Consider the following 16,247-nt stretch of genomic DNA (forward strand, 5'->3'; position numbering starts at 1 on the left):
AAAAAAAAAAAAGTGGGCGGTGGCCCAATTCCTGGAAATCCCCGCCCCTTCCCCAAAATATTAGAGTTCTCATAATCCTCCCACTCATTAGCCTATGAAATTACCCAGCCCATAAAAACTAACCGCCCCATATTTGGGGGCCTCTAGCCTTCTGAGATGGCCCACGCTCTGTCTGTGGAAAATAAACCCACTTCTTACTTTGTCTCTCACTGAATTCTTTCTGCGATGAGACATAAAGAACCTGAGCTTTATTAAGTCCCGAGATCAGATGTGAGATCTCGATTAAAAGATAGTGGGTTCTGACTGGGTTCGAGTCCCAGCCCATGGGTTCAAGCCCCACCTGAGTTCCATGGTTGCACACCCACTAAGCTGTTCTCCCTTGGCCTCCCTCCTTGAAGCACTGGCCACCACGACACACAGTTTATTTTCTCCACAGCACCACTGCTCTCTGAAGTGGGCTTGTTTATTCATCCATTTACTTTTATTGTCTGTCACCCCCTCCCAAGTCTGTGAGTACAGGAATCTGACTGACTTGCTTGGCTCTCCCTCCCCAGAGCCTGGAACGGGGCCTGACACCTAGTAGGTGCTCAATAAACATGTTGAAGGAATCCAGGGAATCGAAGCTCAGCCACAGCTGTGTGTTGGCTGCCCCTCTCCCCACCCAAGCCCTTTATCAGGGAACCACCTCTGATAAAATTAGAAAATGTTTTCACTTGGGCCCAAATGCACTCGGCTGAAATGGCTGAGACAAAGGGTGCCTTAAAAGAGTGACCCCATTTTGTCCACGCTCTATTTGGCACTCAGGCTGGTTTGTGGAACCACCCAAGCCACAAGGCGAACTGTGTTCTCCCTGGTGGGGCCAGTGTTCAGGAGACCTTGTAGCCAAGAGATAACATTCTCTCAAATATTTATCAGGCCCTGCCCTCGGAACTGGGTGGCAAGAAACCTCCACTGGGGGAGAACTCTGAGGCACCGACACGGGTGATCCCTGAGGCTGCACCCAGGTCACGGGCACAGGTGTGGTGGTTGACTGGTGATGTCTCCAGGGGGAGGGCAGAAGCCCTGGGGCCCGAAGGCAGAAGGGCCTCACCTGATGTGATGGCGGCTTCCCTCCTTAAGTTCTCGGCCTCGTTCTTCAGGGATGTGATTTCTAAGTTTCTCTCAGACAGGGTCTGGCACAGCACCTGGCTGTAGCCTTGCTGTAGGGCACTGATCTGTGGAAGGAGGCAACACACGGTCAGAGGGGGCCAGCCAGGCCTGCAGGACATGCCGGTACTTCTCCAACGTTGGGCAAAGAGTCGGGTTGATCTTGGGTCGGGGTGTTGGGGAAACCAAGTTTTTCAGTTGTAACTAGTGGAAGGGGCGGGAGGGGGCCTGTTCCTTCAGTGACCACCATGTCATAGGTCATCGAGACGCGAAACTTATCTCCATGGCCACCCGGGGGCTCAGGTACCGCTGTCTTCCTATGACCTGTGGATTGTCAGCCGTAAATAGACCAGCTGTTGGTTCTGGATCATCCAGCACTGACGGGATGCACAGCAAAGTTCAAGAGGCGGGAGCAGGTTATAAAATGAACTCCCTCTAATGACAATAGTGGATAGTTTATACCTCACAGGACGCTCCAGAGTTTACAAAGCCCATTCACACATGCCACACTGATACTCCTCACAGCGTTGCTGAAGGCTGATGGTCCCATTAATGTTCCCATTTCGCAAGGGAGCAGGTTCAGACTCAGAGAGGCGAGGTCCCTTGTTCGGGATCCCGCGGCTGGTCAGAGGGGGAGTGTGATTCAAACCCAGTCTTTAGTTGCCTGGTTCCTCCTTCCCAGGTGGTTCTAGGAATGCACATGAGAAGTCGGAGGCTGTAAAGCGTGGCATGGACTCGGGGGCCGGACTCAAGTCCTGTCTCTGCCACTTACGGGCTTTGTGAACACAAGGAGGACACCATATTCTGTTTCCTTTCTTTCAGTCTGTACGTGGGGTGATGGTAGTCCCAACCTGATAGGATTGTTAGAAGTCTTTTAATAAGTTAGCATGTGTACAAGTGCTCAGATCATGCCTGGCACATGGTACAGGGGGATGAGCTGGGACGGTCCTCTCCTCTGACTACCCACGGGGTGCTTTAGCTTCTGCTTCCCTCGTCTGGCTCTGGGGAAGGTGGTTGGTAATCTTTATGTGTGCATTTGTAAGCCTTGCCAGGCTCACTTAAACACCAGTGTGGTTGTTATTAAGAGGAAATACAGAAATCGTGGGTGGGAGGACCACAGGCCGGCTCTAATGCTGCTGTGAGCACCCTCTAAGTCCATGGCTCAGAGCCCCCTCGAGGGCGGGCCCCCCTCCAGGGGTCTAGGTCTACACGCGGGACGCGGACGGCTCTCCATCAAAGGCAACGTTGGTAAGAGCCCGAAAGTAGCTGCCAGGCCTCGGCCTCCTCATAGCAGGTACCCGAGAGGCCAGGAAAGAGAGCTGGGCCCGGAACCCCCTCCCTCTCGACCTGATGCGGCCAGAGTGTTTGTTCTGAGTGGCCAGGCCTTTCCCACCTCAGGGTGCACTGTGGGCCTTTGCCCTGTGATTTTTCAGGTGTCAGCCCTCAGTACTCCCACAGGGACACGTTTATTGGCGTGTAAATGCCACGTAATCTGTAGACGGGACAAGAGCTAGCTTGTTTTGATATCAAAATGGAAGTGACAAGGAGAAGGGTGCAATTTCTTTTCTTTTTTTAAAAATAAATTTATTTATTTTTGGCTGCGTTGGGTCTTTGTTGCGGTGCACAGGCTTCTCACTGCAGTACCTTCTCTTGTTGCAGAGCATGGGCTCTAGGAGCATGGGCTTCAGTAGTTGTGGCACGAGGGCTCAGTATTTGTGGCGCATGGGCTTAGTTGCTCCGCGGTATGTGGGATCTTCCCGGACCAGGGCTCGAGCCCATGTCCCCTGCACTGGCAGGCGGATTCCTAACCACTGCGCCACCAGGGAAGTCCTGGGTGCAATTTCTTTGTTCTCCTAAGGTAAGTTTGCCAGATTTAGGGGAGGAAAAAAGGATGTTCACTTAAAATAGGATTTCAGATAATGAATAATATTTTAGTGCAAGTGTGTCCCATGCAATATTTGGGACACACACTAAAACGAAATTCTAAAATTCAAATTTAACTGGGTGCCCTTACTTTATCTGGCAACCTCACCCTAAGAGAGTTCCTAAACTTCAGTCATTCATATACCGCTATTTTTCCCATGTCTCTTGGCTAGCCCCACTATAATTTCTTAGCATTTTTCGTAGAAGCAGCTCCCTTTTTAAACTTAAAAACTTGCATTAAATTAAAAATAACTGTTATAAGAGTAAATAGAGACTCAGTATCTTAAATAAAAATAATCCCTCCAAAAGAAGAAATACAGGAATTTCCCTGTTTACCGTCAGACCAGGTTGCGGGCATCACATTAAAAAAAAAAAAAAAAAGTGGTTGAGGGGAGGGGGTGGGCATGCCCAGGTAATGGGGTTTGGGCGTGGTGACATGGCCACCAGATGGCGCTCACAGCCTTTAGTCTTGGTTTGTGTCCTTGGAAATCTTGTCATTATTACTCTGGTAGAATTAACAGAAGCGTCAAGGTCTCACAAGTTTTCTGACTCATTTCATGCACCATCATGGTTCAGAGTCTATGACACTTGGGGCAGTTACACTTCTTTTTCCCTGGGGCACCTGAGACATTATTGGGGGGGTCTATGCTAGAAGTCGCGGGGACACAGGCCACTCTGCCCCCCACTCTCCCCAAGGCTATATTTTTGCATGTTTGTGCTTTGGAAACTTTGAGTAAAAAGATTCTTTCACATCTTACTTTTCTCTGTTGGGGGGAAATACAACTTTTCCAAAAAAGGTCCTGGGAACACTGAAAGTGTTTGTAAGCTCTTCTCAGCGTAATGCTTTTATTTACATGATACCAGAGATAGAACACACAGAGACAAACTTCCAGAAGGGAAAACATACGTTCCCCTCTAAGACTCCAGTGCTTTTGACAGACTTAAAATATTTCAATCTAAGCGTCAGAGTTTTAGGATTTCGGATTGCTGGAAAACTCCAAAGAGTCTTCAAACCTCTTTGATACTTTTACTACCAAAATAAATATCCATATCGTTTGTCATTGGCATAAGTTCCAAGATGTTTAATGTCTGTTAAGCTGTGTAATAAAATGGGCACTGAATTATAAGAAAGTTAATAGTGCTAGGAGGAGTGATTCTTTCAAGATAATAATTTGGCTTCCAATTAGCACAGGCATATAAGAGCACATGGAGGTAAGACTTTTCTAGTGATATTGTAGCGGATCGAAGATCTTTGAGAGCAAATCATTACGCACACACCTTCGGGGACCGAGGAAAACACATAAAGTGATCAGAACGATAAATCAACCTGCCATGTGGCTTACACTTCTGGTGGAATGCTCTGCAGGTAGTAGAATAGTTAAGAAACTAAAATGTCAGTGGATGAAACTCGATTTGAGTGCAAACCAGGGGAGCCTCTGGTTCATATGTGCCTTGTTATAAAATATTCTCCTTCAGTGACAAGCGAAGCTCCAGTGGTGGGGGAGGCAACAGCATGATACAGCAGTGTAATTATTTCTAGATAATTTCTTTGTAAAGAAACATTATTCCCCCCAGACACCGGCAGCCACTTTAAACAATACTCACATTGTGACTTGCTGATATTCACAGATATGTGGGAATTATATAATATTACATGTCAAATATATTTCAGTTATTAAAAAAAAAGGTATGTGGGGAATTCCCTGGCGGTCCAGTGGTCAGGACTCCGTGCTTCCACTGCTGGAGGCCTGGGTTTGATCCCTGGTCGGGGAACTAAGATCCTGAAAGCCGTGTGGTACGGCCAAAAAAAAAAACAAAGGTATGTGGGAATAATTCAGCCTCCTCCATGTACCTGAAAAAGGCATGTCATTTTCTCAGGAAAGCTCTGAAATGGGAGAATAACTGAAGGGAATATTTCAGCAAAATTGGGCTCAGTTCAAGAAAAAGATGCTCATTAATATGTCAGCTACATGTCAAGGTAGCTGTTTGCACTAATAATTCCTATAGGACCTGTTACTTTCATTGTTTTTTCAAAACCAGGTTCGAAGGAGAGTCATCAGTTCGTTTAAATATTAGAGCATGTATTTGTTTACTTGTTTATTCTGTCTCCCTCACTAGAGCATAACAGGGGGAAGGCTCATGTCTGTCTTGTTCTCTGCTGAATTCTTAGAGCCTGGAAGAGGGCATGGCACGGGATAGGCCCCCCCAAATATTTATTTGAATGAATGGACGGATGGATGGATGGATGAATAAGGAACAAACAAACAGACACGGTCCTAACAGAGTTCTAGAAGATTACTGGGCCCAACCTTTGCCTTCATGGAACTTACAGTTTCCTGCTAGAATCTCCTAGGTTCACCATACACAATCTGTGTCCTTTCTAGAGCATCATTTCTAGGACTGAGACTGTGTACCTAGAATCGGTTACAGAAGGGAAAGACAGTAAACAGAGAACAAGAGAACCAAGGCCTCCAAGCACTGACTGTGGTTTTATTTTTCTCTCTCTTTTAAAAAAATGTTTGTTTATTTGTTTATTTTTTTCTTATTAGTCACCCATTTTATACACATCAGTGTATACATGTAAATCCCAATCTCCCAGTTCATCACACCACCATTCCCCACCCCCTGCCGCTTTCCCCCCTTGGTGTCCATACGTTTGTTCTCTACATCTGTGTCTCAATTTCTGCTCTGCAAACTGGTTCATCTTTACCATTTTTCTAGGTTCCACGTATATGCGTTAATATACGATATTTGTTCTTCTCTTTCTGACTTACTTCACTCTATATGACAGTCTCTAGATGCATCAGGATTTCTTTCCTTCCGCTAACTTTGGGGTTTGTTTGTTCTCTTTCTCTAGTTCCTTTAGGTGTAACGTTAGATTATTTATTTGAGATTTTTAGATGCCAAGGAGCACTTTCCAGAACTTCTGCTGTCAGTGTCCTTGTCCCTTGGTGAGCCACAGCTGCCCCCTGCCTCTATAGGAGACCCTCCAACACTAGCAGGTAGGTCTGGTTCACTCTCCTTTGGGGTCACTGGTCCTTCCCCTGGGTCCCGATGCACACACTGGTTTGTGTGTGCCCGCCAAGAGTGGAGTCTCTGTTTCCCCCAGTCCTGCCGAAGTCCTGCAATCAAATCCTGCTAGGCTTCAAAGTCTGATTCTCTAAGAATTCCTCCTCCCGTTGCCAGACCCCCAGGTTGGGAAGCCTGACGTGGGGCTCAGAACCTTCACTTCAGTGGGTGGACTTCTGTGGTCTAAGTGTTCTCCAGTTTGTGAGTCACCCACGCAGCAGTTATGGGACTTGATTTTATTGTGATCGCGCCCCTCCTACCGTCTCATTGCAGCCTCTCCTTTGTCTTTGGATGTGGGGTATCTTTTTTGGTGAGTTCCAGTGTCTTCCTGTCGATGATTGTTCAGCAGTTAGTTGTGATTCTGGTGCTCTCGAAAGAGGGAGTGAGCGCACGTCCTCCTACTCTGCCATCTTGAACCTAATCTGACTACGGTTTTAAGCAGAATTATGCACTGAGGCCAAAATTCATCAATGACCAATTGCTTTTTTATTAACTTTGTTGAGATATAATTTATGTACAAGATCAATGGCCAATTTTAAAGTAGTTGTTTAAAACTTAAAAAAATTTTTTTTTTTTGGATTTAATTTCAGGAGAAAGGAAGTTGACTGGTAAATCCAGACATTCTGGGTGGAGAATTTTTGGTGAAATTCCCTGTAAATGAACCAACAGCTGCCTTCAGGGTTTGATAAAGGCCTCAGTGTTTGGAACACTGTGGGGTTCCTTCTCCCCATCTCCAGCTTTTTCTGGCTGGGTCTGGGTGGGTGTGAGAAGAGACCACTGAAGTGACAGGAGCTGGGTGGAAATGCAAAGTGGGTGTGAAAGCATGAGGTGTACAAGATGGCAGAGCTGAACTGAAATCACATCACTGCCTCTCACTTGCTGTGCAAGCTGTAATGAGCTCCTGGGCATCTCTGAGCCTGCCTCAGTCTCCTCATCTGTAGAATGGCATGTGTCAGAAGACTGAGGTTTAAATAGCTAATGCGGGGACTTCCCTCATGGTGCAGTGGTTAAGAATCCGCCTGCCAATGCAGGGGACACGGGTTCGAGCCCTGGTCCAGGAAGATCCCTCATGCCATGGAGCAACTAAGCCTGTGGGCCACAACTACTGAGCCTGCACTCTAGAGCCTGCGAGCCACAACTACTGAAGCCCTCATGCTGCAACTACTGAAGCCCGCGCGTCTAGAGCCCATGCTCTGCAGCAAGAGAAGCCACTGCAATGAGAAGCCCGCGCACCGCAGCAAAGAGTAGCCCCTGCTCACTGAAATTAGAGAAAGCCCGCGCAGCGACAAAGACCCAATGCAGCCATAAATAAATAAATAAATAAGCTAATACACCAAAAGTGCCTGCACCAGGGCCTGAACACGGTAGGCACTTAATCAAATCTAATATTGTTCTTATAAGGCTAGAAACCTGCCAACCCTCCACTCCCTGGATCTGCACTCTTCTCCACCATGCTATGCTCACTGCTCATTTCTAACTACCCGGGTGGCTCCACCCAGGCTCTCCCTGAGAGCTGTCACCCTGTGTTGTGACCCCAAGGCCCCGACCCACTTGTCTCTGAGCCCTACCTGGTCTTTCAAGCTCTGGATCTCTCTCTGTTGGGCATCGTCCTCTTCATGCGGAACCTGAAACTTGGGCGGGATCACCCTCTCCTTCTGCCTGGAGGTGGCTGTTTCCAACAGCTTCTGGCTCAGGTTGGCCACTTCGTTGTGCAGGCTTGCTATCACGGTGTCTTTGTATTTGGATTCAAGTTCAAAATCCGAGAGACGGCTGACTTCTTTTCCCAGCAGCAGAATTATTTCATCCTGGGTGGAGGCCAGATGGGAAATTTACTAGGTGTGGGTCTGGGTGTAAGGCTGAGCCCATTTAAAGAAATACAGGAAAAATATGGTATCATTCTTTGGGAAGGTGAGGGCAGGCAGGGAGGGAAAAAGCAGACTTTCAAGGCTATCTCTGTCGCTTGGAAAATCTCATAGAGACAAGAATTTGGTTAAAATGATGTACTTGTATACAGACTCCTGTAATGGATGTCTATACCTCACAGGTACGGAAACTTTCCTTTCCCCGAGAATTATACTTTCATACTAAGAACAACCATCCCACTTGGGAACTTTTGTTGCTAGAAAGTTTACTTATAATATTTTCATTTGTAATATTCAGCCTAGCACACTGGGGACCTAGGAAAGGTAATCAGGAAAACAACATTCTGTTTGACCACATTCTGCCTATAACGAGGGTTATTTTTTTTAACTTAAAACATTCTGAAATATTTGTTTTCCCTTTCCTCTCTTCTAGTACTTCCTGCCTCTTTTGGCTATTCATGTATGAATTTTTTCCAGGTAACTGAATCTGGAAAGTAAATGAGACAGGAATGGTGATTTCTTTGCGTGGGCTCATGTAAATTTTCGGCTGGAAAAACAAAATTGCTGCTAGACTTTACCCACAGGTATAATTAACCCTGCCCTCCGTCTCTCCAGTGAAAAAGCTCTGCAGCCAAAGAATTTGTTAGGTTTTCCAAAAAAGGAAAAAAAATTCCCCCAAACTTCTCACCAGAAGTTATCAATAAAATGTCAGAAAAACTGAAGAAGAAGAAGAAAAGTGCCCCAGAGGCCTTTTCCAAAGCAGCCACAGGAGGAGGTAAACGGGCAATTTCTAGGCCAGCTCATTCCCAGGGGAGCCGTCCAGTCAGCCTCACGACCTGCTAGCTCCGTGACCTGGGGAAGGACAGGGTCTCGCTCATGAGAAAGCCTGTCTGACATTGCCAGCTGCTGCCAGGGGCCTTCCTTTGGGCCCTTGTGAACGCTGGTGGCCAAACTTCAAGAGAGAGCGTCAGACATGTTCCCTACGCCTGGGCAGTTTCCCCCGCTTCACCCTGTTATGATCAGCCAGGTGCTTCATTTTTCATGCAACAAACATTCATCGGGCAGCAGCTAAGTGCCAGGCCCCGTGCCAGTGCTGGAATATAAGAAGTTTGCAGAGGGCAGCGGACAGCCATGGGTTCTGCTTTCCTGGTGAGGGTCCCCTTGCCCTTCTTGGAGGGAGCGTTCCTCCTTCCATGTGGTCTGGGTAGGACTGTCAGTCACGTGCCCTGCTCCTTCCTGTCCCACCTCCCCGTGTGCCTGTGGCCCAAGCTGGTCAATCAGAGATTTCACACATCGATTACAGAGGGAGAGGGTCTTGCCTTCTTTTGGATCACAAACTTTAAATATGTAGGCTTGTTTGCCGGAGTTTGTCTTTTCTAACACACAAAGCCAGCCTTACGTAGAAAGCCAGACTCTGAGGGAAACAGAGGGGAGAGATGGGTAGTGGGGAGGTGTTCGGATGACATCATTCAAGCTCCTGGATCTAGCCATACCTGAAGCTAGCGGCCCTTTAAATTTTCCAATAAGATGAGCTAATAAATGCTCCCCCTCAAGCTAATTTGTTTATTGTCACTTGAAGGAGTCCTGGCAAGTCAGGGTATAAATGGCTTATAAATAGAAAAAATTATTTCTATTATAAATAGAAAAAATTATAAATGGCTTATAAAAATTTTCTATAAATAGAAAAATTTATAGTGGTTGCACTATATTTCCAAGTTAAAATTGAGGCAGGTTGAAAAGTGGCTACAAATACTTTGCAGCTTTGCCATCCAGTCTATTTCCCCACCCTCTAGTCTGGGCTGGCCCTGTGACTTGCTTTAACCAACGGAATGGAGTGGAAGTGATGCTGTATGATCTCCACGCAAGTTCTTACAGGCTGTGCAGCTTCTGCTCTGGCCCCCTGGGAACCCTGAGCCCACTGTGCTGTGATGAAAAACCACATGCAGAAAGGGGCCCACCAGTCCAGGCATCCTGGCTGAGGCCCCAGATGTGGGAAGGAGGCCAATGGAGACCACCAGCCTGGCCAAGCCAGCGGCTGACTGAGCCTGCACGAGTGAGGCCAGGGGACGCGAGCAAAGGAACCTGCCAGGTCAACCCATAGATTCTGGGGAATAATGAATTGCTGTTTTAAGCCACTAAGTTTTGGGGTGGCTTGTTACACAGTGATAAATACAGAATCTGAGCGTGGCTTCTCGCCTTTCTGCAACATTTTTCAGAGTCTGGTCCCAGGATGCCTGAGTTGGAACCCCCTGCCTCCTGAAGTTTTGGATTTCCGTGTCTGACAAGAACCCCAGGTAGGTCTGCTCCTCACAAACTCCGAGAATTGCTGTGGGAGCAGGCCCTGGCCCTTAAGGAAAGCAAGATATTATAGACTGCTTCTTTTAGAGTAACTTTCAGGTCGTGTCTAAGCGGGGAGAAATTGACCTGGGCCCTTCCCAGGATGGCTTGAATCCATCTGTTCTGCTCGCATCCCTGCTTTAAACCTCTCTGGTTCTTTAACGAGTCTCTCTGCCCAGGCCTCCCTGACTTCAGTGCTCACCTGCTCCTGCTAGGAACGTGTTTTTGCATCACTGTTCCATCACTCAAGGTTGACCAAGTGATTACTGTGTGGGAGTTAGAAGTACCCTCTGAGAAGTTAACCAGACTTGGTTTGAATCCTAACACTGCTCCTTGCACTGGGCAGCCTTGAACACATTACTTAACCTCTCTGAGCTTCAGTTTCCTCATCTGCAAAGTGAGGGTGATAAAATCTATATTGAAGTTGGTGAAGATTAACGAGCTAATAAATGTCAAGTGCACAGGACGTGGCCCAGCACACAGTAGGTGCTCAGTACCTTGTAGTTGTAGATGTTGTCTGGGATAAAATGAGCAATGGCCAAACCTGGCTGAATGTCTTGGGAGGAAGAGGTGGTTTCTTGGAAGTAGGAAAAAGAGTCAGTCCTTGAGACACAGTGAACAAGAGGCAGTGGCAATCTCTCCATGGTCCCTCTTGCTGCTGTAGCTCCGTCCTTCCCCAAGACCCCTCACCTTATCGTGCTGGGCCAGGTCCTGGTCCACAAAAATTTCTCTGGAGAACCCTGCCCCAGGAATTTCCTCGGCCACTGATCGTTCCGACAGTTCCACGGCGTTGGTCCACACTAACACACAAGGTTGACAGAGAATGCAGAGGAGACTGTGAGTTTCCCCAAAGTCTTAAAGAATATTTTCAGATTAACCTTCACATTCATGAGACTTATGCAATGAAAGCATTACAGGAGTACTGGAAAGGGTAAGAGCTGCCTCATTTCTCTTCCCCAGTGTTAACTGCACAGATGCACTGTGATGTGTCTCTTTCCAGACTTTTTTCTATGCCGCATAAGAGCTGATGACCTTAGGCAAGTCATTTACTCTCTCTAAGCCTTAGTTTCCACATATATAATTTAGGACCACTGATAGTCTCTGCTATAAAGGGCTATCTGGAGATTAAATAGAATAATGATATAGAGCAGGGGTTGGCACACTATGGCCCTGTGGCCAAATCTGGCCTTCTGCCTAGTTTTGTAAATAAAGTTTTATTGCAACACAGCCACAGTGATTCATTTACATATTATTTATGGCTGCTTCCCAGCTACAAAGGCAGAGCTGAGTAGTTGCAGCAGAGACCATGTGACTCACAAACCCTAAAGTATTTACTATCTGGCTCCTTACAGGAAAAGTTTGCTGACCCCTCATGTAGAGCATTTAGCACTAAACGTTAGCTATATTTTTTTTATCGCAGTCATATCTTTTCAAAAAACAAAAATGGATTTACATGACAGAGATTCTTCTCCAGCTTACTTTTCAGCTAACAACATCAAAAACATCTTCCCATGTCAGTATTTGTAGCTGTACCGGGTTCTTTTCGATGGTAGCATTGTGGTCCACTGTACAAGTGTGCCAAACGTATTTAACTAGGATCTACTTGATAGACATTTAAGCTTTCCTAATTTTTCTCTTATTAACCCCAATGTTACAAGGGCTGTTTATATGACTTTCGGGGAGTATGGCATTATGTTTGGGGGCCCCACTCTGTATCACATCAGACATCTCGCAATTCACTCACATCAACACTGAATACATTTTTTTTTTTATTGGTGTAGAAACTTTTGTAAAGATTTCTATAATTCTACTTGTGAGATCACTTGGGCCCAGGCGGCGTATTTTAAATGTCCAAGTGACTATGGTTTCTGGACAGTCACTTCTTGTGAAGTGAGAAACTGAAGAAATTGTTTTCAAAGGTGATGAAACTTTAATGAGTATTAACATTAATGATGAATGAAGCACGCACCGTCATGTTTGTGGACATTCATTCAATCATTTATTCATTTTGCTTCTGCATTTTTTATTTATGCATTTTAGAGTCAAAGATTCCTGCCCCCCAGCCAGGTCTCAAACCTGTTTTTGGACCCCAGAACCTCTAGTGGACATAGCTGATGGCCTGTGGTGCCCGGAGAACGCACAGCCTTGCGTGTTGAATGAGCAGCCCTGGCCACAGTGTTTCCTGGGGCGCGAGGAACAGAAGGGCCTGGAACTTCAGCAGCTGCCCATTTTCTCTCCCTCCACCTCCCCAACTAGGTCCATGATTAGAAAACTTTTATTTGAAGCTCACTGCCCCCATCTGACCCTCTTGGGTCCTGAGCAGCTAAGTCCTAACTGACTACAGCAGCAGTGCCTGATGCGAGCTACTGAATGCAATTTTCAATTTTCTAGTAGTCGCGTTAAAAAGGTAAAAAGAAGAGATGAATTTTTTAACGATAAATTTTATTTAACCCAATACATTAAAAAAAATATCATTTCAACATGTAATCGACAAAAAATAAGGAGAAAATTTTATATTCTTTTTCTTCGAGGTATGAAGCCTTTGAAATCTGGGGTTTATTTTACACTGATGGCACATCTCAATTTGGAAACTGAATTTTCAGGAGGAAGACTTGATCTGTTTTCAGATTCCACAAAAACTTAGAGTCGAAAAAGTCGATTCGCCAACTCGACATGTTCCAGACAGACTTCGACCCTTTCAATAACTGGATCACATATCAGTTTTTAAATTTAAATGAATTAAAATTAAACGTTTGGTTCCTCAGTCGCACGGGCCACAATTTCAGATGCTCAGCAGCCACTGGGGCTGGTGCTGCCGTAGCAGAAAGCACAGAACCAGAACATTTTCCCCTTCTTCCTGACCTAACAAACACCTCCTTTCCTGCCAACATCTATAACTGGGCTAGGAAAAAAAAGGAATAGAGAAAAGAGATTTTTTAAAAATCGTCTTCTGGTGCAGGCTTGACTATGTCATGCAGCCTAATTCTGGGGGGTCCCTGTGGCGCATCAAGGATTGTCACAGGCCTGTGGCTTAGTTTCTAAACATTCAGCATAGTCTGTTTGATGCTACGTGTGTGCCGGCCATTTAATTTTCAGGCTGGGGCAGTCAGTTGCCAGAATCTGTGGTTCCCAGGTCTGGTGTGGCCGGGCAGTATTACATCAGACAGGCTACCGTCCAGAGGCAGCTGTGACCCCTAGAGTCTTCCTGGTTAGCAAACTGAAGGCCAGAAATGGGTTCTTATTGGTAAAAGGGTGGCCTCTTAGCTGGTATGCTGAATGCTAGAAATCGGCTCCCACTGGAGGAAGGTACTGCCTGGCCTGTGTCCCCAGGGAGGGCCCCGGGGTCTGACCCTAACTGCGCCCCTGTCCAGTCTCAGTTTAGAGCTCTGGCGTCTGATGCCATCTCTAGGGGTGACCCCAGCTGCCTCTGCGACCCTGTCGTGGCTGTCTCGAGGGGACCCTTCCCTGCAAGATGATGGCCGGAGGGGGGACTTCATCAAACCTACAGAACAGCCTGATCGATGGGGTCCCTTTACTGGGGATGGTGTGTCTACTCAAAGTCTTTGTGGGGCTAGAATTTGCTCTGAGACTCGCTTTCCTTACACCCAGGTAGGGAGGTGCTGGAGCAGTTACCCCTCACCCGCCCCAAACTTCTTTACCGGCTACTGTTATTTATGAAAAAGAACCTAAGGGCCATGTATGACCAAACCGGCTTAACTCCAGCTTCTGGATCCTTCAGAGGTCCCAGTGGGGAGAAGCCCCAGGGAGGGTCGGGAGGGCTGGGGCGGTGGGACGGCGGATACGGGGACACAGGCAGTTTAAGAATTTTTGGGCGTGAGCTGTTGGCCAAACGGCAGGGGAGTTACTTTAATATTTTAACAACCCCCAGCTGTCCTGGTGCTCTCCAATAATCACCAGTCTGCAGCAAGGGCAGTATGTGTGCACCTTAACTGTGTCTTTAAGACATTGTAAGTTGTAAATAAAAGTTAAATAACAATCGTGGTTAGGTAATAATTTTTAAATTTTAATATTTACTGAATGTTCGCTATGCACCAGGCGCTGTGCTCAGCACTTACAGGCAGGATACGATTTTGTCTTCATAACAACCCAGTGAGATAGGCATTATTATTCCCATCTCCATTTTATATGTGAGAGATATGAGGCACAGAGATGTCAAGTCACCTGCTCAAGGACACACAGCTGGTAAGTGGTAGAGTCAAGGGATGAACGTAAGTTTGTTGGATTCAGAGCCTATGCTTTTAACCACTATGCAGTAAATGTATTGAAGTGGGAAGATGTTTATGATATATTATTGAATTTTAAAAATCAGGTAGGGAATTCCTTGGCAGTGCAGTGGTTAGGATTCTGTACTTCCACTGCAGGGGGCACAGGTTCCATCCCTGGCTGGGGAACAAAGATCCCGCAAGCTGAGCAGCACGGCCAAAAAAAAAAAGGAGGTTGCCTATGTTAGGTTCATATGATCCCATTAATAGGAAAATGTATGAATCAAGATGCTATTTTAATAAGTCACTCCACATATTTTCTTTTCTCAGTAATTCTTCCCCACCTCCCATGAGCTCTGGCCATTAAGATTTGGCCTTGGAGCTGATGGTTTATTGCCTTGTGGAAAAGGAAGGATGAGTATTAACTAGAACAGGGTGATTTTGCCCCCAGGCAAAATGACGTTTTGATTTTTGGCAATGTCTGGAGACATTTTTGAGTACCACAGTTAGTGGGTGGTGGTGGTGGTGGTGTTGCTACTGGTATCTCTAGCGGGTAGGAGTCAGGGATGCTGCTAAACATTCTATAGTGAACAGGACAGATCCCATAACAAGGAGTTATCCAGCCCCACATGTCACTGTGCCAAGATTGAGAAACCCTGACCTGACCTGCAATAAATAAGTCCTTGGCTTTGGGTTTTCAAATAGAATTTTTCAAGTCTAAAGCAAGATGACAGTCTAACAGTAAATCAATTTAATTTGAAGAGCCCAGCTTTGCTAAGAGAGGAAAGAGCTTTCTCAGAACCCTTAAAAGTAAGTTTTTTCTGTCAAGAGACAGCATGGAGGACTGGAGCACAGAGTTTTCTCTAAAGCGTGGAGTAGAGAGGCCCAGACAGGAAGGAACTCCCCATCACAAGGGAAGATGAAAGTCCTTTTCTGAGGATGGGGAGAGAGTCAGGGGAACGAGGGCAAACGTTTGGAAACATGAGACCTGGCTGAGAGGTTGAGGAGATAGAGCCCAGGTAGATGTGAGGGACTCCAAGCCATACGACTCATCCTTCATTTCTCCAGGGGGAATGCAAGTCCTTTAGAGAGGCCCCAATTTCAACATCGCACTGGAGAAACTGGTGATTACAGTGGAAAAATTTAAATGGCGGAGTGAAAAACAGAAAAGAAAAGAAACAGCCCATGTGCCATGTGTCCAAAGGATGCATTAAAAAAAAAAATACAACCCTGTATATATGTTCATAAAACAGAACATGATCCATACAACAAAATGAATGAATCTCAGAAATACTATGCTGAGTGAGAAAAGCCTTCCACAAAGGAACATGTACTACTTGGTTCTGTGTACTTGAGATTCTAGAACAGGAATATCTAATCCATGGCGGGAAAAGAATTCAGAAGAGTGGTTGCCTCTGGGGCCTGGGGCTGGGAATTGACTGGGGAAGGACATGAGGGAACTTTCTGGGGTGATATATCTTGATAGGAATTCGGCTTACATAGGTGTACACGACCGTAAAAACTCAGTAAGCACGCTCAAGATCTATACCTTTCATGGTGTGGTAGCCAGTCTCCAAGATGGCCCCACTGATTCTTGTCTCCTTGTATTCAGACCCTTGCATCATCCTCTCCAATATTGGATGGACTTTATATTAGTTAGCCTGGGCTGCCATAACAGAACACCACA

General features: G+C 46.2%; 1 protein-coding gene across 1 annotated transcript in view; it reads right to left on the reverse strand.

The window, feature by feature from the left end:
- The window catches only part of FHAD1 (forkhead associated phosphopeptide binding domain 1), a 133,766-nt gene that overhangs the window by 71,938 nt on the left and 45,581 nt on the right, over positions 1–16,247 (reverse strand). Inside the window, exons 5-7 of the mRNA XM_024749888.1 lie at positions 11,028–11,137; positions 7,707–7,943; positions 1,091–1,214 (exon numbers count right to left, since the gene is read on the reverse strand). Coding sequence (XP_024605656.1) covers positions 1,091–1,214; positions 7,707–7,943; positions 11,028–11,137 — 471 coding nt within the window. The remainder of the gene's footprint in view (positions 1–1,090; positions 1,215–7,706; positions 7,944–11,027; positions 11,138–16,247) is intronic.

The sequence above is a fragment of the Neophocaena asiaeorientalis genome, unplaced genomic scaffold (genome assembly GCF_003031525.2).
Source record: "Neophocaena asiaeorientalis asiaeorientalis breed wild unplaced genomic scaffold, Neophocaena_asiaeorientalis_V1.1 scaffold275, whole genome shotgun sequence".
Classification (NCBI taxonomy): Eukaryota; Metazoa; Chordata; class Mammalia; order Artiodactyla; family Phocoenidae; genus Neophocaena; species Neophocaena asiaeorientalis.